The sequence below is a fragment of the Hipposideros armiger genome, unplaced genomic scaffold (genome assembly GCF_001890085.2).
Source record: "Hipposideros armiger isolate ML-2016 unplaced genomic scaffold, ASM189008v1 scaffold_167, whole genome shotgun sequence".
NCBI lineage: Eukaryota > Metazoa > Chordata > Mammalia > Chiroptera > Hipposideridae > Hipposideros > Hipposideros armiger.
In genome coordinates this window covers 3,066,481-3,093,828 of record NW_017731517.1, presented here as the reverse complement: position 1 = coordinate 3,093,828, position 27,348 = coordinate 3,066,481, and the positions used below count along the sequence as shown (strand labels likewise).

At 47.1% G+C, this 27,348-nt stretch overlaps 1 protein-coding gene across 3 annotated transcripts in view; it reads right to left on the bottom strand.

Annotated features, from left to right (window-relative positions):
• Nucleotides 1–6,529: 6,529 nt before the first annotated feature.
• The window catches only part of MTR (5-methyltetrahydrofolate-homocysteine methyltransferase), a 93,127-nt gene continuing 72,308 nt past the window's right edge, over nucleotides 6,530–27,348 (bottom strand). For 2 of the 3 annotated variants that reach the window (XM_019651829.1, XM_019651831.1), the window contains 9 exons: nucleotides 20,350–20,431; nucleotides 18,209–18,307; nucleotides 17,128–17,203; nucleotides 14,218–14,373; nucleotides 12,655–12,851; nucleotides 9,651–9,851; nucleotides 8,688–8,880; nucleotides 7,375–7,487; nucleotides 6,530–6,973 (listed from right to left, as the gene is read on the bottom strand). In XM_019651829.1, coding sequence (XP_019507374.1) covers nucleotides 6,887–6,973; nucleotides 7,375–7,487; nucleotides 8,688–8,880; nucleotides 9,651–9,851; nucleotides 12,655–12,851; nucleotides 14,218–14,373; nucleotides 17,128–17,203; nucleotides 18,209–18,307; nucleotides 20,350–20,431 — 1,204 coding nt within the window. In that variant the 3' untranslated portion in view covers nucleotides 6,530–6,886. Of the gene's footprint in view, nucleotides 6,974–7,374; nucleotides 7,488–8,687; nucleotides 8,881–9,650; nucleotides 9,852–12,654; nucleotides 12,852–14,217; nucleotides 14,374–17,127; nucleotides 17,204–18,208; nucleotides 18,308–20,349; nucleotides 20,432–27,348 lie in introns of those variants that run through there. The other variant, XM_019651830.1, reaches the window with a different exon arrangement.

The window sequence follows — 27,348 nt, the reverse complement described above, 5'->3', positions numbered from 1 at the left end:
GGAGAGGCATGTAACTGGCCCAAAGTCACCGGGCTAGTGATTGCTGGAGGCCTGAGCAGGAGGCGTGTATGAAGCAAGACGCACACCTGTCCCCTGAAGAGACAGAAGGTCTCACCTCGGGGTCCGCTTCTCTAATTGTTCATCTCAGGTCAGACTATTCATCCACAAACACCTAAACATTTGCTCTCCTCAAATGCTTTCAAGTTTCAAAACAAAGAAAGAAGAGAGAATTCTTTCTCCTTTAAATATCCTATAAACTTGGGGGATAATGCGTATCTCCTATGATAAAATACACTTACAAAGCAATGTGTACCCTGAAAAGTGAAACACAAAAGTGACAGAGAAAGGGCCAAGGCACACAAACTGAAGGACTGGTGAGAGTTCATCACAGACGGGCGTCTGGGGGTGACAGGCATTTGAGGGCAGACTGTTTCAACGTGATAAACCAGGGCTCCTCTATAGATTTTACTCATCATAAATATCCTTTAATGACTGAACAAAAGAAGACGTTTTAAAGTGAGGTGGGGGGGCTTTCTAAATTTTATGTTACGGTGAAATTACTGACCCCTTGGTGTTCCAAAGCTCAAAAGCAGATTTTTAGGAAAGAAAAATACAGGAGGACAAAGAAGGGAGTCGTGATGTAGAACAATGGCGGACAGGCAAGTTCATCTGTAAGCCTCTGAGGAGCAGTTTGTGAAATGATTACTTTCTCTTTGGAAGGCAGATGTTTATCAGTAAACACTCCCGGAAGCACAGCTTGGTGATCTGCAGGGGGAGGCATCTGCGTGCTTTCGTTCCCCAAAGGCCATGATGAGAGGAGGAGGGAAGTGTGGCAGCTGCTCTCGGGTCTGTATTCCTGGAGCAACGCTGAATCACATTTATGCTCCCGGCTAATCACAGGCCTGTCCTGAGACACCAAATGCTGCTCGCACACGCCCACACCCACCCATCTTCCCTGCCTCTGGCAGAGAACAAAGATGGACGCTCAGAAAGAGTTCTGTCATTGAGGCACAGCACCAGTGTTTCAACGCTGGTTAGCAAGAAGACATGAAGCCAGGCCTGCATGATGACAAGTAAAACCGCAGGTGCTGAGCGGCAAGGCAGCAGGTCAAGTTCCCTAATTGCTGGTAGCAGCACTCAGGAGCAGCGAGAACTTGGGAAAGGGGCCAGTAAATGTGGGTGCTAACATGCTCCTCAAAACAATACAGAGGAGGGCCGGCCGAGTGGCTCAGTTGGTTAAGAGTTGGTTTGGGACGCCAGCTCTGAGCAGCAGGGCCCTGGTTGGGATCCCACATGAGGGCCAGTGATGCTGCGCCCTCTACAGCTAAGATGGTGAACAACAGCTTGACCTGGAGCTGGGCTGTCGTGAGTCACCGGTGGTGGCGTAGGCTGCAGCAGGGCTGCAGCGGGCTGCCGGAAGCCACCGTGAGCAGCCGGCAGCCAGCGTGAGCTGCCATGAGCAGCTGCGAGCAGCCTTCCAATGGCCAGCCGCTGACTGCCTCACCCGGGAAGAGCGCAATGATAATAACCAACATGGGCCAGTGAAGCGACGTCCTCCACAACTAGACTGAAGAACAAAAGGACAGCAACTTGTCTGTTCCCCTTCCCCGATTCCGCAACGCTGTTCCCTCCCCCAATTCCCCAATTAAATCTTAAAAAAAAAAAAAAAATACAGAGGAGACCAGTACAGGCTCCTCGGCTTTTCAACTCGAGGTGGAGGGTGCTTAAGACTTGAAGGGCACAAAGGCCTGGAGGGAGTCAGTTCGCTACAAAGTGCAGAAAGCGTTCCTCTCCACGAGGTCCGGGAACCTGACTCACTTGGTATCATCCTCCTCCCAGCCAGTGACACCAGGACACCGCCCAAGGCGTGTTTGATGAATGAACATATAATTGAACAGACTGCATGAATATGAATGAATGAATGCACAAATGCCATATTACAGCAAATATTTCCTCTCCTGAGGACCTCAGCCAAAGCAAAAGCAGAGATAATCTGCCCAGCCAGTATTTCCCCTCCCGAATATCATGAGCCTTAATTGAGCTCAGAGGAAGATAAGGTAAATGCGCAGATGTAAATGATTTTCCCCCAGATTGCGGCAAATCTTAGCAGAGCCCTGATGGCAAGGTATCAACTAAATCTACAAAATAATGGAAGTTGTTCAGACTTTTACCTGAAAGGAGTAATAAAAATGGCCTGTATTCGTTATGCGGAAGCAATTGGCCAGCAGCACACCCATCTCACTGGATAAGCCTCCATGTCTTTTTTCCTACAGAAGGCAGGCTTTTCCCTTTAGTGTTGGTAGAAAAACGTTTGGGTCAAGTCCTTCCCACTCTCTCTCCATTTTTAGGGCAGTCATGACGCCATTACTCTTTCCTACTCCCTTCCCTGCCCCTCCCCAGAATATGCCCATGAATGTTTGCAATTTATTTTACCCATCCCTTCGTAAAATTTATTCTCACTCCTCACCATCCAGAACTTTCCCCAGCCCCTCCAACCCTACACAAGTTTTGAGTGAAAATGCAAAGGTGGCATCCAAAACCAAGCCACACTTGTCACTTAATAAAACCCCATGAGTACTCTGCTTCGTAAATCAGAGACTCCTGTTAACCTGATAGGAATCACCCAGAATTAGCATTCTCCTCCCCGCTCAATGCCATGGGCACCGAATGACTCACCCCTGCGTGCACCAGCCCCCCAGCTTGCAGGGGCTGTGCTGACATCCTTGTCACAACGCCGCCCTCGATTTGTAACCACGCTTCTGTAGCGGCTTCTCATGCGCCCCGATCAACCCTTTTCACCGCAGTGCCCTCTCTCTAGTTTAAACATATCAGGCTTGGCTCCTCTACCACATGGTAAGAGCGCCAGGAGGCACTCCATTGTCCGACATGATGGGGGGAGGAAGAATTTATCTTAATTTGTATTCTGGTCAAAGGAGGGGGACCACACTTATTATACTTGGGTGGCCGACCTTCATACAGTAAATCTCGAGGCAAATGTGCTTAATATTGGAGATATACTGAATTTTAACGAGTCTTTGATGATTTGGAGGGGCTACAGGGACCTGCTGTACTCATGACACATCCCCATGAGTGTCTGATCCCCAAACTGTAGGGTTTGGAAAGGCCGCTGAAGGGGGTGTGGGGTTTGCTTCTGCCCAGTGGTCTCCTGGCATTGGGCAGGCGCAGCACATCTAAGCCAGGAAATGCTCTGGGGAGCCCTAGCTGGTTTTTCTTTGGGGGAAGGGGTGGGGGGAGTGTTTTGTCTTTTATTGTTATAACTGACATACAACATTGTATAAGTTGAAGAGGTTGGTTTGATACATTTATATATTGCAAAATGATTACTATAGCAGCAGTCGATAATACTGCTGTCATGTCACATATTCATCATTTCTTTTTTTTGTGTGTTGAAAACAGCTAAGATTTAGCCTGTTAGCAACTTTGAGTTTATAGTACAGTATCACTGACTATAATCACTGGGCTGTGCATTATAAGATCTCCAGAACTTGTTTATCTACTGGTTGTAAGTTTATACCTTTCAAAAAACATCTTCCCAACTCCCCACACCCCGCCCCCAGGAACCATCATTCCTCCTCTCTGTAAGTTCCACATAGAAGTGTTTTAGATTCCACATAGAAGTGATATCCTACAGTATTTGTCTTTCTCAGACTTATCTCACTTCCTAGCTGGTTTCTTGTTTAATCTTCTAATATGATTTCACCCATTCACCCATGTTTACGTTTGTACTGTGTGCCTGGCAGAACGTCTGCATTTTCGGCTCTGGCAGGAACTAGTGCATTTGGCCTCCCTCCTTGAGCACCTTCTCAAACAGAATGGGCGCCACGCTCCCTGTCTCCAACGGCCTGGTAAAGGTTTGTCTGCTGAACCCATGATGGTCAATTGTAGCAAGTAGATGAGAGGTTTCATGGGGTCTTTCTCGTCTCCTCTGATATGTTGGGTAATAACGCACAAACCGGGAAGCATGATTAGGTTTTTAAATTATTTTCAGTTTATTAGCTATTTCTCTAATTCTAGAAGAGAACTGTAGCCAAACTCATCCCTGTACCAAGCTGAGATGGACTCAAAAATTTAGATATGGATGTGCCCCATCTCCTTCTTCTATCATCTAACTCACCAGTTTGGGGTTTGGGGAGGGGGAGGAAATTGGGGGTATAACCATTCATTGATATTTATCCTTATCTTTATTCAAGATGTAATTAATTTGAAGGCAGAGTGGAGGGAAATGGGGCTTTGCAGACCAGGAACCAGCCTCAGTTCTACAAACCAAGCTCTCACTTGATTCCTGCACCTCAGCTACCTGCAGTTTTAAGACAGATGTTAGCACTTGCCCACAGCGATGTAAGGAGAAACCAGATGATGACAGAAGGATTTATATAAGAAGGTTTTATATAAGACGGGCCATTGAAATATAGCTCAGAGCCAATTGCTACCTTTTCTGAAAAGTTTCATTATTTAAAAAATAACCAAGCACTTTTGACGCTCAGATGTTTTCCACTGAAATTCTTCAAACTTTCCTGCTGTGCTTACTTCAACAGAATTAAAAATCAAACAATCTGGGCCGGCCAAGTGGCGCGTTGGTTAGGAGTCGGCTTTGGGACGCCAGCTCTGAGCAGCAGGGTCCCGATTCGGATCCCACATGAGGGCCAGTGATGCTGCGCCCTCTACAGCTAAGATGGTGAACAACAGCTCCACCTGGAGCTGGGCTGCCATGAGTAGCCAGTGATGGCGTAGGCTGCAGTGGGGCTGGCCAGCAGTGGGCGTGAGCTTTCGTGAGCTGCCATGAGCCGCCGTCCAATGGCCAGCGAGCGACTGCCTCACCTGGGAAGAGCGCAATGATAATACCAACATGGGCCAGTGAATCGACATCCTCCACAACTAGACTGAAGAACAAAAGGACAGCAACTTGTCTGTTCCCTTCCCCCGATTCCTCAATGCTGCTCCCATCCCCCAATTCCCCAATAAAATCTTTAAAAAAAAACAACAATCTATCACATCAGGTTAAATAAAAATTCTTTTACTTAAAATTTTAAATTTATTGAGATAACAATGCAACTAAGCCAAAGCTGTGATGTCACAATGGCTATGCCACCACTAGGCGATAGGACTTTTCAGCTCCATTATCATCGCACGAGGGCACCATCGTAAAGACAGTCTGTCACTGACCGAAACGTTACGCAGCACACGACTATACTTGAAGGTTATTATTTCTCACAGAAGAATGTGCCAAAGCAAAGAAGACTATACCTGCGATGGAGCAAAAAATAAGTCCTCCAACTAAGTGTCTCTGGAAACTGAGTCTCATTCTCAATCCAGCACAAATTCAACGTCCCTGAAGAAAGCACACGTGTCTCTTCACTCTGAGGGCACACAGTGCCTGAAAAGGTGTGTCGCTCTGTAAATAGACACGATTATGCCACAGACACGCAGGATCACCACCCCCTCAGTGTTCTCCCCTTTCATCTCCAATGTGCCTGAATGCACTTTTGGTGTAACTGCTTTGGAGGGTAAGGCCAGCCTCTATCACAGAAGCGCATGTGACACAGGAGGCGGCTTCTATTTCCCAGTCACAGTGTTAACTGGGGTGCTAACCCAAGGGCACCTATTGTACTCACTGCAGTCATTACCATACGCATCTCCACAGTATCTTTTCACCTCCACTAACCTCTCATCCCCTTCCCACGAGTACCTACTGTGTGCCAAGCTCAAAGGACGACCTACAGGGCTCTACAGAAGCTACGGTTTACTAAGCACTTTGCTGTTTGCCAAGCCCCGTCTAACTGCCTTATGTGCATCATCTCATTTACCCCACACATCGCGCCCATGAGACGGGAACTAGTATCATTGTCCCCGTTTTACAGATGAGAACATAGTGTGGGAGAGCTTGAGTGATTAGCCTCTGTCGTACAGCAAGTAGGTGGCAAAGCTGCAATTTGAGTCCACGTGTGTCTGACTCCAAAGCCCATGTTCTTAACCATTTCCCCTGAAATAACGGAGAACAAGTCAACATGCTATTCCTAAACTGTATGAGTTTTGGGTTGGGATAGCGCCGAAAAGCAAGAATTGAGTGGAATTAAGCTATTTGCCTCTGCAAACCTGCAGAGGACACCACAGCTCATCAGAGAGCCGGCTCAATTCTGGAAAACATCTAAAAGATGTTCACTGCCCTTAACAGACGCTCTCTCTCCCCACCTCCTTTTTTCTCTTAGGGCTAGGAGATGTAAAGCTACAAGAGGACAAAGTGCTTGGAGAACATTACAGTATTTGACCACTCTAGGACAAGCGGCTTGCATGTTCCTGACAAGCCAGCAGTGAGAGCTTGTCAAAGGGACCTCTGCAACCATTTAAATGAGCCCTCAGAAAACGAGGTCTTCGGAAAGAGCACAGTTATACTTTCCTCCCTGTCGGAGTCTACTGTTGTAACCACTTGGATTAAAATGCCCCGTTTTTCACAGTGTCATTTTGCCACAGGGTCACACTCTCTATTCAAGTGAGTTGCAGGCTTTTTTCTAATAGAAAAGAAAAAAAAAAAAAAGCATTAAGTGGCCTCCTAGATTCTAGGTAAAAATGAAAAGAGCAAGCTGACTTGCTTTGAAATGCAAAAGACCTCTATCTCTAGCTTGTCCCAGTGCTCAGGGACCAGGGACACAGCCAGCGTTGTGCTTGCTGCCCCGTCAAGAGCGCCTGACAAACAGCAGCTTGTATTCCAAGAACCAAGGAAGACCCTGGTTTCCACCGAACAGACTTCCAGAAGCTGACGCAGCGCAAATGTCAGCCAGAAGCAGATGGGCTTGTGTGCTGCTGCGGTTCTTTCTAAGGCACTCAGGACTATATTGCCCCAAAGGTCATCAAGCATAGAAACAAAAAGTCAGTCTGTATCATATCCCAGAATGGGTCCCAGCCATTTCTCCACCTCGGTCATAGACATATTCTTCCTCAGAGCATAATCCTCAATCTGCAAAAGAGTAAAAGCGGCTGATTAGACCAAAATGGTACGACTTTTTTAACTGAAGTTTCTACAAGATTTGCCCAGAAACAGTTAAGTACCTTCCATATCCTGTCTAATAGCAACCTACTGAGTTAAGTTGCATGTTTCCTGGGCAGGCAGACAACATGTAGTGAATATCTGATGCTTAGAAGCTGGCTGGGGTGTGGTGTGGTGTGTGTGTGTGTGTGTTCTACATATAAACGGGAGGGCTAGAATTGGGACAATACAATCAAATTAAGACCTTAACTGAGATAAATTTCTTCATCCCTTCCCCCTTGTTTTATTCTCATTCACATGTGAAATAAAATAGTTTCTACAGCTCCACTTAAAACGAGACAAGCATCTTTGAAAGTCAGTGAAACACTTACCTGATCTTTGGAAATTTTTCCCACAGAAAAGTATTTGGACTTGGAGTTGGAGAAGTAGAGGCCCGACACTGCTGACGCAGGCGCCATTGCCAAGGATTCAGTTAACCTAATGCCTCAAGAGAGCAAACAGGAGAGAGAAACTCAGTGACTCCGGCCTTATACAGGCCCTGGCAGTGGGACGACACCCAGTGAACTCTTATGGGACAAGAGAGTGAACATGAACTCATGCCTTCCAAGTGGACACGTGACACAGCGTGAAAGACATGTCCACACTAGTCAAGCAAAGTCCCATCACGAGATGAACAGGTTCAAGACACGCGATGCCCTTTCCCTCAGGCCTGGGAGACTCTCTGTACTCAGACCCCAGTCCTCCAAATCGGTTATAGAGGCCCCCCATTTGCCCCTAAGCCTGGGTCTTCTCAGACAAGGAGCTCCAAGCCTGGAGGTGAGAGCACCAGCTGAGCCTCCCAGGGCTCCTGTGGGGCCACTGCCACCAGGGTGACCCACCGTCAGGCTCCAGGAAGAACAAGCCTGCAGCAGTGCGTAGGAAGAAAACACGCTAGTTTCACTAGGAGTTCAGAACTCAGGGGAACATCAAGGCTGTCTAGTATAAGCCACTCGTTTCACGGACAGGGAAATAGCAGCACAGAGGTGAGGGGTTTTGCCAAAGATCGACCAGCTTATGGCAGAAACGGACTCCACTCCCCACCTTGGATTTCTAATATCTGTGCTCTTCCTGCTAACCCAAAATAACACAGCCTCAGATCCTCCCTTGAATCTCAATTCCGTAACTCATCAGTGTTGATGGCATGCTTTTGATTAATTCCACTGAAAATCGTTAATTGTGTTAATAACAGTGTAAAAGTAAGAGACAGGAGAGCTGAAGGGAAGGGCAGGAGTTCTGTGAGACCAGCACCAAGCGATATGGCCTCTACGCAGATACGGCCTCTAAGCAACAGAAGGAGAAAGAACCAGGCACGAGGTTACCAACGGTTACAAAGGTCACCAAGGGGGAGATTAAAAACAGGAACACACCTGTAATAGGAAAACGGGCAGGATGAGTGAGCTAAATTCCGCTCTGTTCCAGGTTAAGAGACAATAATTAAAACTGATGAATCTAAAAACAGTGATGTAAGACTACTCAATAGTAAGGAGGTAAAATACGAGAATAGAGGTGAGAAAGGATGGGAAAAGGGATGATTCCATTGTAAGCCTTTCCATAGTCTTACACTTGAGCCATCAGCACCAGGAGTAGAAAAGAGCATACCTGCTGCATAAGGACAGATGGACGCTTGCCTCCTCCCAGCACGTACCTGTGCACTGCTCAATGTCCGCAAGTTTCCACATGGTGAGCTTCTCCGTGTGGTCAGGCTGGCTCGGGTAACCGGGGGCCGGGCGGATGCCCCCATAGCGTAGCCTTCTCAGGTCAGCCAAGTCCAGCTGCTCACCGCCGCAGTAAGCCCACAGCTCCCTGCGGACCCGCTCGTGGAGCTCCTCTGCAAAGGCCTGGAGCCCAGAACAAGCGGGCTTAGGCAGAGCAAGACCCTGTGGCAGCGCTGCGTCCACCCCTCATCAAAGCCATCGGGGCACCGCCCTCGCCAAGACCACAGCCAGGGGAGATCTAGCAAAAGGAGACAGGCTGGATTCTGGGCTCATCTGCAGTTTCATTAGCTGCTCTGCTAATGCAATTAATGCTGTTCAATTTTGAACTCAACCTGGGTTCTAAGGTATCGCATTCAATGATCTGAGGAGTCTCAGCCTCTTAATGTAAACATTTCCCATGTGGCCACAAAGAGAAACTGGGACCACCACAGCTGCCCATTCCCCCACTGTTAGCCTCAGGAAAAGCGGGGAAGGCCTCCCCACAGCATAGGTCATTCCGTCCCATGCAGAGGGAGACGCGGAATCTATGGAGGCCGCCAACATTAAAACAAACAGCTCTAGAACAGTAGTCTGTGGTTCATTTTCCAGGCTCCTTGGGAAAACGCCACATCACAATAACCAAAGGGAGACACAAGAACTAAGACAATGAAATCAAGGGTCTAAATGTGACTTCCGATGATGGCACCATTGCAGGGTTTTCCTTTGCCCAAAAGATGATGAGAGAGAACAATTCCAGAATGCATGATTTAAACATGTGTGTGATGTTCAAGTCGGCCTCATCTGACCCTCGGGGCTGCCTCACTTTCTGGCACCGGTACGTGTCCCCAAGGCCCCGCTGCTCTCCCTCTGCCAGGTCCTCACCCAGGGCTGTCCCCAGGGCCCCGCAGCTTTACCTCTGCCAGCCGGTCCCCCAGTGCCTTGGCCATGATGCTGCTGTAGTCATCACACTGCTCCTCGTAGGCCCGGCTCAGCTCCTCCACCCCAAAGCAGGCGACGGCGAACAGGCCCAGGTGGTCCCGCAGGCCCGAGTGCAGCGGGGCGACAAAGTCCGAGAGGCAGAGGTACGGCTCTGTGCTAGCGGGGTCCTTCTCGGCCTGAAAAGCAAGGGGGCAGAGGCGCCGTGAGCGTGGATGCAGCACCACAGCCAGCGGACAGCAAGCTCATCTCTCCAGGAGCAACAAGCTTCAAACATGTCTGTGTGCTCTGCAGTTACAGCCTCAGCCACAGAACAGTGCACAGTGGTCAATAAATATTGGGTTGTCGAAAAGTCATGATCCATTTTTGCAATGAAAAACATAGAAAAAATATGTCATGACTTTTCCGACAACCCAATATGTATTGAATAAATGAGATTTTAAATAATATGACATAAAATGACAGACATACATGGTGAAAAAACCAGTTACCGTATTTTCCCATGTATAAGACACACCCATTTTCGAAAAATTTGGGGTCTAAAAACTGGGTGCGTCTTATACAGTGGTTGTAGATTTTACTTGCATTTTCCACAAGTGATGAGAAGTTGTATGAATTTTATGAAGAATAAAACTTGAGTTCAATAACTTTATGTAATACATTTTTTTCAAATTTTGGGCCCCAAAATTTAAGGTGCATCTTATACAGGGGGAAATACGGTAATTTGCTCATTCAACACAATGATCAAACATTTACTGAATGCCACAGGCACTGTGCTGGAAACTGGAACCCTAAACATTCGTATAAACACCCCCCCTTCCCACTGCCTCCACCGGTGTTTTCAATTCAAGGTCAACACTAAGTTCTGAAAGTGTGCTCGTGCTCAGAAGGGGCCCGCCCAATGTCGAGGCCTCTACTTTGCATCCACAGAAGCAGTTCAACAAGCTGCCAGGTCAGCCACACAGGCCAGGGGCTGCCTGCCGGGAAGGTGGTTCAGGGGCAGCTAAGGAGAGCTCTGGGCCGGCCTGAAACCAACAAGAGTCAGAGGGCCTGCTTCCTCCTTTGATTCAAATCCGCACGTGGTCTCTCTCCACCTGGCCACCTGCATCTCCTCACCCACTTTCCTTTTAGCTGATGGCTGACTCTTCCCTACCACTAAGCTGACAAATAAGACCTCACGCATATTTCACAATCGATAAATACTCACTGACAATGTAAGCAGCTAGGTAATAACTAATATTTACTGAGCATTTACTACAGGTCAGGCACTATTCTTGGTGCTTTATATGAAGTAACCAATTTCATCCTCTCAGTAACCTTATGAAAGAAGTGATTCCATCAACTCCATTCCACAGACAAGCAACCTGAGGCAGAGAAAGCTTGATCGATCCACTAGTTCAAGGTCAGAGAGCAGCAGGACTGGGGATGGACACCACAACCGATGTTCTTGACTACTATCTGCTCTGCTTAGGGCTAATCAATCAATCATTGAGTGGCCACCCAGCAGCTCAGGAGCTATCAGCTCTGGAAACAAGTACAGCCTAATCAACACGGGGCAGAAAATGGCGCAGGCAAGAAGGTGTGTGACAATGGCACATGGAAATGTCACGGAGTCCTAGGCCAGCTGTACAGGGGGAGCTGCTTTCCAGCTATAGTCTGCCCATCAACTGCTCTGAGCTAAAAAAGCCAGCAGGAGATACAGAACTTCCAGGCACCACAAGGAAAGACAGGTGACAGAGCGTCACCACACTTCAGAAGGGACAGCAACCAGAGCCACTCAGAACAGACTCCCAGAGCAGAAGTCGCTGCAGCCAGAATTCTCCCGAGTGGCTGGAAGAAAGCTCCTTCTCAGAAATGCCTACCTGAGTAGGTAACACATACACTGAGGAGTCACTGCATTAAATGTCCTAGCAGCCCGTCACAGACGGCAGACTGTCTGCACATGAAAAGAGATCAGAGGCACGGGACTTGAAGGATGAAAAACTGGGCCAGGAGGTTTCTGACCTTAGTTACACCTGTAAAAGAAATGTTCGCAGTTCCCCAGAGAAGAGGGGCTAGAACTTAACATCAGACCCTGCCTTGTATTCATGGTGTAGACAGCAATGATGTGGCCGCCCTTCTTTGCTGTTTAACGTTTTAACGTCCCAAATTTAAGGATCTCCAGATGTTGTCATGGTCAAAATGTCGGTCACTAGGAATTATATTGTGGCTATCACTTCTGAATGACTGAAATGGCCATAAAACACTGCAAGAATAATTTACTGCAGCCCTTTGTTCATAATTCTGGTGAATTCTGGTTCCGTTTCTTGATTAGGAAAATGACTTTTTTATATCAGCTAGAGACATGCATATTATATTTGCACTTTGAAAGGTGGGGGCATATGAGAGGCGGCCGTGTTGAGAAGAGCCTTGCTCATGACACCAACAGAAGCAGGTGCTGCAACAGAGCAGCCATTGGGGTGCCAACAGGCTGGGCTCCCCTCCAAGCTGCGGACTCAGCACAATCTCATGTCAACCTTCACTCCCTCCTCTGTCAAATGGACACATAAACTGCCTGACAACAAGGCCGTGTGAAGATTAAACAGGGCAGTCCATCAAGAGCCCTGCAAGCACCTCGCACCTCGTCTACATTCAGGAAAGGGTGTTCCCACCCATGTCCCCTGAGAAAGGGAGCCACCAGCCTATTTAATAACATGTTTGAACACAGAAACATGCACCTGTGACAACCAAGGCAGCAGCCGTACCTCTCACCAGCGTCTACCACACAGGAACACGCACGCCTGTTTCTCTACACTGAGGCTGGCACCTCCTCCCCACCATCCTCACCAGGGCCTTGGGCTCGGGCCTCTGACTGGTCATTTGGGGTGAGGTGGGCAGAGCTGTCATACAAAGCTCAGACTTATTTAATTCTTATTTACATTTTTTTCACGCTCAAACCAAAAGCAGAAGCAGCCTCCCTGCTGTGCACCTGGCCCTCCATACCTGTTGCCGCAGCCCGTAAAAGGTGGCTATGGGCGGCGCGGCCGCGGGCTCGGCGCCCTCTGCGTACAGGTGAATGTCGTCCTGGACGCTCTGCGCTGGCCAGAACCCAACCACGCCCCTGGCCTGCAGCTTCTTTTCGCTAATCAGGGCTTTCAGCATAGTCTGGGCATCCTCGTAGACTTTTCTGGCCTCTTCACCTATTAGGGAAATAAGAGTTAAGAATTCACTTAAAGATGCCAATACCCAGCAAAGAATACTTCCCTTAAAGCCATTCCCCTCCTCAGTCATCCTCTTTTCCCCTTTCTCTTCTCCTCCAAATACTCTATCAGTGTTTGTCACGAGCACAACGCAGGGTGGGGCAGCGAAGGGTTCAGTGGTTCCCGCTAAGTGTGGCTCTTGCAGTCTGTTTCCCCAACTCAAGCCACTTAAATTTTTCCATTTAATGAAAGACAGAGCCAACCCTGTGGCTCCTCAAAGGGGTCTGTCACACAGGGTAAAACAAAGCAGGCCATATCCTTCTGTCACTGATGCACATACAACTCCCCTGACCTCACAGGGACCTCACAGGGGACGTGGAACAGGTTGAGGAGACAAGTGACCCCAGCCCCTCTTCAGTGGTGTCAGCACCGCACCTGGTGGCCTCAGCTCAGGGGCTCACACAGGACCTCCCCTGCACAGCAGGCCAGGCTATCAGGACACCCCCGTCTCGCTTTCTGACTCTGTGACACTGAGCTGCCCCTCCCGTAGTGAGGGGCCAGCAGGGTCTTCAGACCTTTGTCAGCAGCTTGGCCCCCCAGCTCTCCCCGGGCCACTCTACAGCTCATCCGGGATCATTCAGGAATGCTCGGAATGAGAGCCTCCTCTCTGCCTGCTGTGGCCCGAGCTGGCCTGAGAGCTGCTGGGTCACAGTGTCCTCACAGACACACCAGGGACCCTCCAGGCAACAGCAGGGGAGCAGTTTCTAAGGCTCTTCTCAGCCCTAGTCCACACTTCTCCCACGCCCCCTCCCTCCTGCTGATCTGGCTATGACCTAATCTCTGAATGGCTTAGCATTTGCTCCCATGTCTCTAGGGGTAGGTTTGGGGGTGGGGTTGGAGGTGAGACGTGGGTCCAGCAGTTTATGGACTCACCCACTTCTCTAGCTCCTCTCCCCAACGCCCCTCCCCCACCAATGCTCTAGGCACAAAGGACTCCTTGCAGCTCCCCAAATCGGCACGTGTCTGTGCCTCACACTCTCCTCTCCCTGGACGTCCTTTGCTTCAATGCCACCTCACATCCCCAGTCCCAGCCTCAGTAACTCCCATTTAATTTTCAAAAAGCAGTTCAAACACTACCTCCTCCAGGAAGCCTCCCAGGCTAAGCTCTATCTCATCTTCCTGTGTCCACAGAAGCGGCTGCACAGGCCAGCCAGGTACCAGAGGGCAGAAGTTACACTGTCTTCTGTTTGTCTACGTACCCAGCACAGGGCCCAGTATGTAAGTGATGTCATTAACCATTTATTAAAGAAAGTCCCAGCACTGTGTGTCCAGTATCAGAGCAGGAGGGAAGGACTTAGGAACTAACCTACAGTCTTGTCGTTAAATATCTTGGGAAAGCCTCGATTCGGGTACTTGCCCCGGAGCTGCCACACGTCAAAGAAAGGCTTCCAGTCAATGTAGTCCAGCAGCTTCTGCAGGTCGTAGTCTTCAAAGACCCGGGTCCCGAGAAACGTGGGCTTCACTGCAGAGAAGAAGTCCCCTGTCAACACTGACCTGGCCTGGGGCTGAGCGCCCGCCCGCCCACTGCCTGCCCGCCTGCCACAGGCCCCCCTGGCCGGCTCTCTCCCACGGTCGGCTCCCACGCTCTGCCTCCCTCCTGTCACCCGTAGGAGTTGTTTTACAAAGACGGGAACTTTAAATGATTGTGGAGAAGGAATCATTCTGCAGTGAATCTTAAAACTATTCTCCCCTGCAGCCAACTGACTCCACCGCCCTTGGAAACTTCCCACAGCCCTTCTACCCCCACCCCGCCCAAGAAAAAATAAAGACTTGGGTTAATCGTCACATGTACAAATGAGGACAATACTAAAATAAAGACCACTGTTGGAAGACACGTAAGTCAAGTTTAAAGACGGGAAACAATAATCTCTATCACCCACTGCTACATATGCACGTAGTCCAAGTTTAAGAAATATACGGCACGAGGCTTCCGATTCAGGACCGCGCAGGGCAGGGAGGGACACATGGGGACTTCCACTACACATGCGCCGTTTGGTTGTTTGAAAATAGGCAGTAGGTTATTTCTTCAGTGGCCAGTGGGTATGCATGAACATTCAATATACTGTTCTTCACGCCTCCTCGTGAGTCTAAAATACATCATCAGGGAAATACGGGTGCAAACCCTAAACTCTCTCTTCAGAGACAGACAGATGGTGGCCTGCGCCTTCCCGACACCAAGAGCAGCAACAGCACCCCCTACCCTCAAGCCGGCTGTGGGGTCAGGCCAGAGTCCAAAGCGACAACTCTACAGCCACTTACTTCCTAGCCCTCCTGTCCTATTTCCTGATCTGTCAACAGGGATCAGAGAGCATATGCTACCCCTGCACCCCCTCAGTCTCAGATGCTCTGCGGTAACAGAGGCCTCAGGAGTGTTTTTCTCTCTTTAGATAGTAATAGTGAGAGGTGAAAGTACCGGAAAAGTATGAGCAGCTTAATTTTGGCTAGAAATCTCTACCTTTTCATACATGTTTATAGTAACTCTTTCCCATGTGTTCCTACTCATCTTTTTACTGTACAGGACGAGCCCTGCTTTGTCAACATTCTACTGTGCTGATTTGTTTGTTGACTAAAGGAAACTTCAGAGAGCCTCCTGATAAAATCTCCTCTTGCATGGAAAGGCAGGAGAAACGTCTGGCCGCAGCGTCACTGAAGGATATTGTTCTTGAACAAGCTTGTCTTCCAGAGCTTAAGATTTTGTTTGACGTATTGGCACCGAGGACCTTGAGAGAACAGCCCTTCTTTCTCCCTCTGCTGACTTCCTGCAGCTACTGTAAGGCTGGGCTGTCCTTCAAATGAAAGTGGGGTAACAGCACTTCTGTTAGAGTTGTGTCAGGGAGCTGCTCCAGGTCAATCTCAGGACCATGTCTGGTTCTCCAGAAATGGTACCTGTTTGCTTTTATTTCTGTTATTAGACACAAGAGTCTCTAGCTACCAGTTTGAGTGTCTGAGGGCCACACCTCATAGTCCCAACGTCCCCTGCACAGCAGGTCCTGAGCTTTGCAGAGGCCCCACACTGGGGGTAAAATGGCCACAGGGAAAGTGGCCACCATTGCCTGGAGCCATGCCCTTCAGAGAACTACTTCCACTGAGATGTGTTGTAGATATGTAACTTGGTTAAAATGAACTTCCTCTTGTATATATTTTTCCAATTTCGTAGTGAAAGGTAAAGAGAAAATAATAGTTTGGGTCATTTGGTGATGTATAGCTTTCAAAGGTTTACACACACTATCTTATTTTATCCTCACAACATTTTCATAAAGTAACTCCTTTTTCACACATCAGAAACTGGCAGTAAGATGCTCAAGGTCACTAGATGACACAGGAGCCAGGAGCCCAGGTGGGATTAAAACCAGGCCTCCAACTCCGTCTTCACTCCTTCCCGTAAACCACACTCAGCTCAGCACTTCCGATCTCATCCTCTCGCTCTGCTGAGCATGTGCAAGACACAGACTCCGTGAGCAATGAAAGCTGGCATGAGCTGTTACCTTGGAAATGTGGACTTAATTAACATAACCCCTGTTCACCTGTCTCGTTTCTACATTTGTATCTCATGCCTCTCTGAGCCTGTCAAAACACCATACACATTTTATTCCCCCGTGAACACCTACTTAAAGCAAGAAACGTGGCTAGAAATATGAAAGAGAGGAAACCAAATATAAGAAATTAAAAGAGAGAAGCATCCAGAGAGAGAATAAGAGAGGGTGAACAAGAAACAGGGGATCCTGCTTCGCTGAGATATTTTGAAGGTCTGTTCAATGCGAAGACATTTTCAATTTCAGACATTCCACGTCTGCACTTGGGCCTGCCTGGGACCCAGGCCAGCTCAGTGACAGAACCACCCAGGCAGATCTCCAGATCCTGCTTCAAGCTGCAGCCAGCCCACTCAAGCACAGCACAGAGGACGGAGTGTGAGTTTAGGAGACAGATCAGGGGCAGATTCCTACGAACCTTCCAAGTCATTACCCCGAGCTCAGTATCTTCAAATGAAAGTGGGGATAATAGCACTTCCATTAGAGTTGTGTCCGGGAGCTGCTCTGGGTCAATCTCTATGGACCGTGTTTGGTTCTCCTTTAATGGTTCCTGTTTACTTTTATTTTTGTTATCAGGCCCAATTAAGTCTCTAGTTGCCAGTGTGAGTCTGTAGCCAAGTAAAGGCAAACGTCCCTTCAGCCCAGTTACCACTCGCAGCCTTTCTCTACCCCACAGCCAAACGGACCTGGGTGAGGCTCCGACAGCCAGTCAATATGGAAACCGCTTTTCCTAGCTTCACTTAAGGTTAAGTATCTTCTCTCCTATGAAAAGAAGATGTTATTTAGTCAGAGACTCTTAGGTTGCTACTATGAAAGTATATTCCAGAATGCTAGTATGTAAGTTTTGCAAGAAAACAAATTATTTTATTAATGAAAATTCACATCCTAAAAAGCTCTTCCTTTTCCACCCAATATGGCTTTGCATCAGCACCACAACATTAGACAGTAAAGATTCAAGAAATATCCAGCAAGTACTGATGTGTAAATACGAGGCTGACCTGCAGCCTGAAGGGTGAAGTCTACAGCCTGTGCTTTTGGATCACCAGAGGCCGGGGCTAACTGGCCTGCTGTCCACCACCCCAAGGCCCCAAAGGCAGAAGAACTAATACACTGTCAACTGTGGGCAAAGCCAAGGAGAGGGGAAGAGACCAGATCTGGGGCTAGCCACACCACAGAAACATGTTTCTTCAGGCTACGCGTTATCTCATTCTACCCTCCTAGCCACCCCCAACATGCATCCCCACACGAAGCCCAGAGTTAAGATAACCGGGAAGAAATACCCCCATGGCTTCTATAGGGTAACTGTGTCTACTCTCCATGGGTGCCTGAAGCTCATCTAGAGAGGGACAGAGGCCACACCAGCCTGTGTCTGTGCTGGTGGTCACACAGGGCTTCACACGGTCCTAACATCTTCGTTTGCTTATTTCCTCAAGAATAGGAGTCTGGGAGTCATCTTAAGCACACTGTTTCCGTTCCCATTTCCCTGCCAGGTAAAAGCTCACGTTTCATCCCTTCCGATAAGCTGGGGGTCTAGCAGAGCACCTAACACTTACTGCGTACTACCCAATACGTGTTTGGAGGAATAAATAAGATTCATTTTACTATAACAAAAAATTATTGGGAACTTAGACAATGAAGAACTCTGATTAGAACTAGAAAATAGGACGTCTTTAAAACGATTCTAAACCTCAGAACACTGAAGTCACATTAAAAACCGTAGAATCATTTCAGTACCCAAATAAGCTGCCATCTGTTTTTGTCACTTACCCTGAGAGACTCATAATGGTCCTGTCTTATGTCTTCATACTCTTCCATGATCTCCTCAAAGTACTCATCCTTTAGATTCTCATCTAATAGTTGAGAACACTGAAAACACAAGATCGAAGTCCAATAACCACAGAGCCAAAAAGAAGATAAAACGTGCAACCCTGGTCAGATCTGGCGCCACGGCCTTAGGGAAGCTTCCCTGTGTGATACCATTTCCTGTCCTGCCTGGCTGTGCAATACAGGGTGACTCAGGAGCCTGGGGTGTTTGGATCTTGCACATTCCAAAGCAAGGACTGGCCCTTGGTGCATCCTGCCTGATAAGAGTGCCACTATCTACCTGGGGCCTTGGGCCACCCCAGGCGGTGTATGCTAACCACATGGTGCGTGGGAGGCCCTGCCTCATGCTGTATCTATCTGCTGATCTCTGCAGGGGTTAAAGACTGAGTAACCAAGGTCAGTCACATGGGTGCCCGCACGGCTGATCCCAGGAAAAGCCCAATACCATGGCTCAGACGAGCTTCCCTGGCTGGCGATGCCTGCATGTGCTGTCACACACCACTAGCGGCAGAGTTAAGCACTGTCCATAGGACTCCACAGAGACAGGACATCTGGACACTCCTGAAAAGCGTCACTAGCAATGACCCAAATGACTCATCATCAGACTTATGTTTGAGTAACTGCAAAATGTGGCCATTTCCTTATAGTACATGAGAACCACTGCCAGCCACTTGGCTGGTAAACAGCAGAGATGCCCATGTGCCATCCTTAGCCAGTCTCTGACCGCTTTAGCTCTTCAAGACACTGTCCTCAAAATGGAACCAGGGGGCTGACTCCTCCCCAGTGAACGTCCTTCCCCTAACGTAGGGCCATGGTGCCACTGCGCTTAGATAGGCCCAACAGTCTAGCCTCCACAGGGGAAATGTGCAGTCACTCATCAGCATCTGAACAGGCTACACGCCTTAAAAAGAGGCCCATTGGTGACTCAACCAGAGACTTGGTATAAGCAAATATGAAACAAAATCCAAATATAAGATACAAAGAATTATTTTAAAGCTGAGTTGCAGAAATGTAGTTTATTTGCATGTACCCTACATCAATGACAAAAACCTGCAATTCTATAATTCCAGCCTGACTGAATTTTATGCTTTTTAATGCAGGAGAATCCTTACATATTTAATAGGATCACGTTTAACGCAGCACAGAATAAGACCCCCTGTGTTAGATCCTGGACCTGCCACCTGATGGACAGTTACTAACTGCTTCGTTCCCATTTCCTCATCTGTGAAATGGGAATAATGAAGGTACCTACCTCATGAGGATTAAATCAAGAGCCCACATAAAGCACTTAGCACAGTGCCTAGCACACTATAAGTTTTTAACAATCTTAGCAATTACCATGTAACTTTCATATAAATCAATTCACAGATCTGAAAGAATTCCTTTGGAAAACGGCTCAGGGGAATGTGGCCCTCCTGGTTCAGGCTGTGGCCTCACAAAGCACCAGGCCCCTCACTAACTTTCCTCATTTGCATAAGGTGACAGTTGGACTAAACTTGTGGTTTCTGAATTGTGCTTTTCGATGAGAACTCGGAGCAAGATGAAGGAGAAAAGCAGGAAGAGACACTGAGGTGAGCTGCTGCTTGTATTCACCGAGAAAAAGAATCTACTATTCTGGGTTTTGAACACCGAGTGAATGCTTTTCTGTCTCTGAGGAGGGTCAGCTGGCCTATTCGTTAAATGTTCTTCGATCTGGAAACAGGTCATTTTAAAAACTCTATATTCCTTTAGCTCTGGCATGGAGTTAAGAAAATGTATGTCCATGTTCGTAAGTATTTCTAAATGGCTGAGACCTCTCTCTGGGTTGCAGTCAAGGTCACAGGTGTTTTGCTCCCACGGTTCCTGTCACTCAGACCAGCACTCTCACTGCTCTCAGGAAGTGCTCTCTGAACGCCCAGGGCACTCACTGCCCTCCTTCCAGCAACACAAACAATGGCAGTGACAGCATCACAAGCCACAGGATATCCTTGCACATGTTTTAGTAGAACTGGACAAAAATGAGTAGCTGTTTGGCGATACCCTTAACTCTCAATGACTTTTGTTCTCTCTATGACATACTGAAATAAGGTAAGGCCAACACTTACCACCACCACACTCTTGGATGCGTCCAGGACATGGATTACAGGCGCACTGTACCTTGGAGCTATTTTAACTGCTGTGTGGGTTCTGAAAAGAGAGGTCAGAAGAAAAACATATCCATCAGTGCTGACAGCTCCTACACAAGTCTTGTTCAGAACCATTAGAGAAAATGTGTTTCTACAGTGCTTTCCGGAGAAAGATTTCAGGGTACTTCCACATACTGAACTTCAAATTTCCCTTGTAAAGCAAGAATAACGTTCTTCCCATCTTAAGATGGGGAAGAGACATGGATTTGTTGGCCGGGGCGACAAAGATGTCTGTGACAAATGAGACAGACTTTGTCCTCAGCCCTCTGCCGAGAGGGGTGGAGCCTGTGACCCTGCACTCAAGAGCAGCCTGTATGAACGAAGGGAGCGAAACAGCCCAGGCAACTGCATTTTGCTGTCATAAAGGTGAAGTTGTCTCTTCCTCAAAATGAACTGGGGTACCAGCCAGGGCCCCTAGGAACCAGACACTAGGAAGGGGACACAGGAAGGTGTCCCTGGGACACACCACCATTCCCCAGCCCGACCCCACCTTGTACTTGTAGCGAGGAACCTCAGGCCCTAAGTGAATGCAACACAAAACACAGAGAGGCAAAAGCAACAAAAATATTTTATACTAACATTGGCTCAGCCCCAAATCCCTATTGCCAAACATGAAAATGTCAGTACTGAGGAGGAAACACCCTTTAATCCTTAAAATTACCTAATTAACCAAAACGCAAAGCAATTGCCCTGATTACTGAATGTTTATAGCAATAGCATAGGCTACATATCTGCTATTTCATTATAGAACATAACACTTAAAGTGAGGATGGAAAGCATTGACCGGCTTCCCAGCAGGTAAACCAGGGCCCCAGAGATGGGAGGAAGTGTGGACAGTTCCACTAAGGGGGCGGTCACAGCTGTGCTTTCCCGCCTTTTCTCCTCCTTCCTTCTCCCCTAAAGCAGCAAGCAGCACTCTGCCCCAAGTCAGATACTTTCCTATTCTGTCCCCTCAACTAAACTGTATTTTCATTTAGAAAGATGTCCAGAATATGCTATTGTGAGAAAAAAAACAAAGTAGCATAACAGTATGCTTAAAACAATTCTATATTTTTTAAAAACAAACACTACCACCCACGACCAGCCCCAACCAACGAACCTTATATATAAGTTTCTGTATATTTAGAAAAAACACAGAGATACACATCAAAGTGTCGACATTGGTTATGCGGAGGTGACAGGTGGGACTGAAGGTGGGAAGGGAAACTAAATTTGACTTTATCGTCCTCTGAATCATTTGACAAGTTTTAGTAAGTGTGGATTACTGAGGCAATTTTTAAACCAAGAGTATATTAAAGGTGTAATACATGTGTGTGTATTTCATAGGCTTCTCAAGGGAGGGCTCTAAGAATTCCTTCCTAATGAGACAGACAAGACCACTTCCTGGCCCCTTTCTGAGCGGACCTGTGTTCATGAACAGGAAGTAACTAAAGCCGTAATCCACAGACCTGAGCTCTAAAATGCACGCTCAGGCCTAAACCGGCCAGCACCAGTGACATCTGGACGGGGAGGCTGGGATGCAGGGCAGCAGGCAGCCCACGGCCTGGGAGCAGCCAAGCTCCCTCACTGCCCCCTGAGGACCTGTTCTGTGCCCACTGTATGCTCAGGGACCAAAGACTGGAAGATATGCTGTGTGTCCTGAGGGGGAAGATTTTCAAACAGTAGGAAAGGAAGAAGCTGCTTCCAGTTTCAAAATAGAACCCAAGTCAGACTGTGCCTGCTCCTCTTCCTCAGATGGTCAGCTCCCTAAACACACAAATATACCTCAATATATATTCTGCATGGAGTTCCTCCAGGAAACATTATTTTAAGCCTCATGTACTTAGGTGACATTTCTCTTAAAGAAAACCAGTACATGTTAAAGTTTAAAATAAACACAATTAATATTAATTAAGCATCCAAAGGTTCTCTGGGCCATTCTCTTTGATAAACTTCTGGACAAGGGCACTGCAAAGAAATTGATGGGTTCCACTATTTAAATAAATAAATAAAAAGTAGAGTGCTGCTTTCCAATGTAAAGATTGGCAAAGCTAGATGAGCACAGGCATGAAATTTGAGCTTGCTCAGCCACTGAGAGTATTTTTGGTTTCCTTATAAAATAATAAAACATTGGTTCCACTTTCTTCTACGCTCCCATTTGTGCAGTCTTGTCCAGCTGGACAAAGACTTCTTTCTGAAGTCTGAAAAGATGCAAAGCATTGGACTCCTCCTCCCCTCCCTACATACCAAGAGCAAAGGGCTGGAGCTGAGGCTGAACTGCAAACCCACCTCTGCTAAGTCACGCCTCAACACTAAGGGTTTTTAGGTAGTCATCTCCCACACTTGCCAAATGGACATGATAACGTTAACCTTAGAAGAGCTTCTTAAAAACTCTGAAAAACAACAAGTACTCCGAACACTTATCTCAGGTCATAGCCTACTCCAGAATTAATTTAAAGTGTTTTGCATAAATGTAGCATGACCAAAACCTAAAATGTGATGAGAAAAATGAGAGAAAGGGAAAACAAAGATGGGGAAATTCAGAAGCAATCGGGAGTGAAATCCGCATGTAAAACTTATTCCATGAAATCCTGCACACAGACCTAAGCTCTAAGCTTCCTAGCATTCAACTCAAAGAGGAAACTAGTCTAGTATCAGTTATGTGAATCAGCACCTTACTTCCTAACAGTTAAAAAAAAAAATGAAAACTACCTCTAGCTTTGGACAATGTGACTTCCTCTTGAATTCTTCATTATTCACAAAAAAACAGCTAAAAAAAAATATTTTACAGCTATTAGCTTCAAACCAGTTAAGAGCTGAGAACTAACAAACCACCAGACTCGTGCCCTTGAGAAGCTCTGTAGCCAGCAGGATCAGATCCCCATCAAAGTCCATTCTTGTTTGTGATACCAAAGACACCTGTATGACACACTGGCGAATAGGCCATTCTCTCATAGCTACAGGTTAAAAAGGGACACTCCAAGCACATTTCCACCCCTAGATGGCCCCAAGTCTACATAGCCCTGTGCACCTCTCCAAGGACGCATCCGTCAGACAGCCTTCAGCCTCATGTGAACAGTCTTGGGAACACCGTTCAAGTTCTCTCATGCTGCCGCAGGCCACTGAGGTCTGGGACAGCCATGATGTTACCACCACTCAGAGGTCTGCTCTCACGACACCCCGGAAGTCCTGAGCTGCCATCTGCTCAAATAGTTAGCGAAGAAAAGATGTGGAACAGTGCTGGGCCTTCAGTAGGTCTGTACAAGGTAATAAGAACGCTCTCTGAGGGCTTCTGAGGCATTCAAACTCCTGAATACTTTCTAGCAGAGCTGATTCCCTAGCAGCAGATGGCTTTCTTACACAGATGCAAAAAACACCAACCATAAAGGTGATTCATAAATCAGACTTCATAAACATTAGGAACTTTTGTGATCCAAAAACCCCACTAAGACACCAAAAGGCAAGCGGTATTGGAAGAATCAATTTGCAAAATACATTTCTGATAAATGGCTTGTATCCAATTTAAAAGAATATACACAAATCAGTAAGAAAAAAGGCAGAATACCCAATTTAAAAAAAAGACTTAAAATCCAAAAGACTAGACATATGAAAAAGTATTCAACATCATCAGTCAGCAGAGAAATACAAATGAAAACCATATCAAAATATTATTACATACACACCAAAATGGATAAAAATGGAAAATGATGTGGAATCAATTGGAACTCTCATAACTGCCAGTGGGAGGATAAATTAATACAATCACTTTGGAAAACTGCCTGGCGATATCTAATGCAGACGATCATATGCGTATCTTATGACCCAGCAAGTTTGCTTCATGTCAGAAATATACACATAGCAGCATCGGTGTAACAGTCCCAAAATGGAAAAACCCACATGTCTAGTAGTATGGACAATAAATAAACCATAGGATGTTACACAGTGGAATATTATACCACAATGGGAAACAAAGAAACAATTATCATAACAATGTGCTTGGGCCTCAGACATAATGTTGAGCAAAATAAGCCGACACAGAAGCAAGTCTCCAACAGGATTCCGCTGGTAGAAAGCTGAACCGTAGGCAACGGCCTACAGTGACAGAAGACAGGACAATGGTTATTGTTGTTGGAAAGGAGCCCAGCGAAGTTCCAAGAGCCGCTAATATTGTTTCTTGATCTGGGGGTGGTTGCAGGGGTGGGGTCATTTGGGTAAAACTGCATCAAGTTGTGCATCTGTGGTTTGTGAGCTTTTCTGTATCACTATTACACTTCAGGGAAAGCGCTCGTTAAGAGGGCTTGGTAAAGCACGACTCCAGGTCTGAGACACCCACTGTCACTGTTTCAAGTGGAGTCGGAACGAGGAATTTACACTGAAGTTCTTTGGGGCTGCTTGAGCACCATGATAAAGGAGGTGGTTACTTGGAAGCACTGCTGCTGGCTTTTATTTTCCCAAATAATTTTCTCAAAAGTTGGGAGAACAGACCCAGAAAGGGCAGAGCTCATGGAGAAATGAAGCACCAGAGAGCTGGAAGAAACCTGGGGGTCCAGGGACCCCGCCGTCTGCCTTCCGGTAGGAACACAGTCACAGTTCCCCAGGCGATAGGAAGAGGCATTTGAGAAGACATGAAGAGACAGGAGTGATTTCCAATCTGATTAATCCCAACCTGATATACCAGGTTAGAACTGTTAAGAGCATTTATGGCTAATTTTGCCAGTGATATATCTTGGGCGCTTAGTCATGTTGCTTCTGAATGTTTATTTAAAAACCTCATTAATCTGGTGGCTCTCACTTGACAAAATCGAATGGACTATTTGGAAATGTTCCAATTTGCACAAGTAGCAATGTGGTTTCCTGATGTTGAACTTTGGAGTGTAATGTCCTACCATATAAAATGGCTCTTATTGGGCCGGCCGAGTGGCGCGTTGGTTAAGAGCTGGCTTGGGACGCCGGGGGACCCCGGTTCGGATCCCACATATGAGGGCCAGTGACACTGCCCTCTACAGCTAAGATGCTGAACAACAACTCAACCTGGAGCTGGGCTGCCGTGAGTCACCGGCGACGGCGTGGGCTGTAGTCCTCTGCTGCAGTGGGTTGCCATGGGCTACCGTGTGTGGCCAGCGGCCAGCGTGAGCGGCCAGCAGCCGCGGTGAGCGGCCTTCCAGAAGCCGGCGACTGATCTGCCTTGCCCGGGAAGAGTGCAGTGATGGTGCCAACTTGGGCCAGTGGGGCAATGTCCTCCACAACTAGACTGAAGAACAAAGTGACAGCAACTTGTCTGTTCCCCTTCCCCTGATTCCCCAGCACTGTTCCCCTCCCCCAATTCCCCAATAAAATCTTTTAAAAAATTAAATAAATAAATAAATAAATAAAATGGCTCTTATTTTGAAACCAGCATCACATTTACATTAACTCATAATGCAATTCATTACATCTGCTCATTTAAATATTTATTTATTATATTTTACCGTGATTTTAAGAGGTTTTTCATGTCTGACAGCAGCTATAGGTTCTCTTACCATTCTCTTTAACTAAGCTAATGAACATTCGAATATTCACACCACAACCATCAGTTACCCAAGACCATGCTCACTGAAACCCCGGTTATCAATGCTTGGTCACATCCCTGGAGATAGATCTGTCACATGTCCTAGTGGGTAAGTACTTCATGGAAAAACAAATCATGTTTTCTAATGTAAGCAACAACAACCACACTACTGAATCCTCGAGCACGCAAAGCAACTAGCGGATAAACGACGTATGATACTGTGGCTACCTGTGAAAATGATCCACGCAGATTACAATGTGACGATGGTTAATTTTGTGTGTCAATCGGGCTAGGTCATAGGACCCACCGCTTGGTCAAACACCATCCAGATGACTCTGTGAAGGTGTACTTTGGATGTGACTAACACGACATCAATAGACTTTGAGTGAGGCGGATTTCCCTCGCTCTGTGGGTGGGCCTCACCCAGTCAGCTACGGACGCGATGTATGAGAGAAGACTGAGGTACCCGAGGAAGACGGACCTCTGCCTCCAGGAGCCTTTGGGCTCGACTGACAGACACATCAACTCCCTCTCTCTCCCCCACATATATAGAGAGAATAGATGCATATATACTTGCATATATTGAACTAGTTTCTGCATATATCAACTACTGACTAAGCTTCTCTGGAGAACCGTGACTAATGCAAAAGGCTTAGCATAGTTATTTCGAGTGTGAAAGGAACTCTGGAATGGCTCTGACGGGACCTCCAGTGTGTTTCTGTGTCCGAAACATAAACTGAACGCTTTGTGGGATTATCCAGTTCCGTGCTGCACCTGGGCACTGTTCCCTGACAAAATGCACATACGTGCTGTCGACATAAGAACGTCCAAACCTACAGAGAATGTTTATAAGAGCCAAAACTGACAATTGCCAAGAAGCAAGATCTCAAACGCCCTGGAGTATGACAGTTTTGCAGTTTCTTTTGCGCATTTGGAATTAAGAAGATCTGATGGAGGTGGGAGAAAGCAACGCAGGGATTGCATTACAGGATAGTTAAGACTATGTGCTCTCATGAGGGTGGTTAAATCTTCAAGGGGTGTCGCCTGTGGCACTTCAAAGGCGCATTAACCTAACCTAAATGCACAAGAACAATAGGCAGGGCTGGCTCAGACCTTTCACTACAGAAGTTACAGGCCTGGGGCGTGGCTATCCATGGCCTGCTCAGTTAGGAATTTATGATTACAGAACTCTTTGTCCACAGTACCATAGGAACATGTCACAAAATGTCTAATACACATAATTAACATATTTCTCACCAAATATCATTAGGATCATGACCCTAGGAAAAATCTGATAAAATAAATCATGATCATGTGATCAAATGTAAACTTCCTCCTCTTTAAGTTGTAACCCAAAGGTTCCCCTTTTCAAAAACAACTTCCCAGGGCCG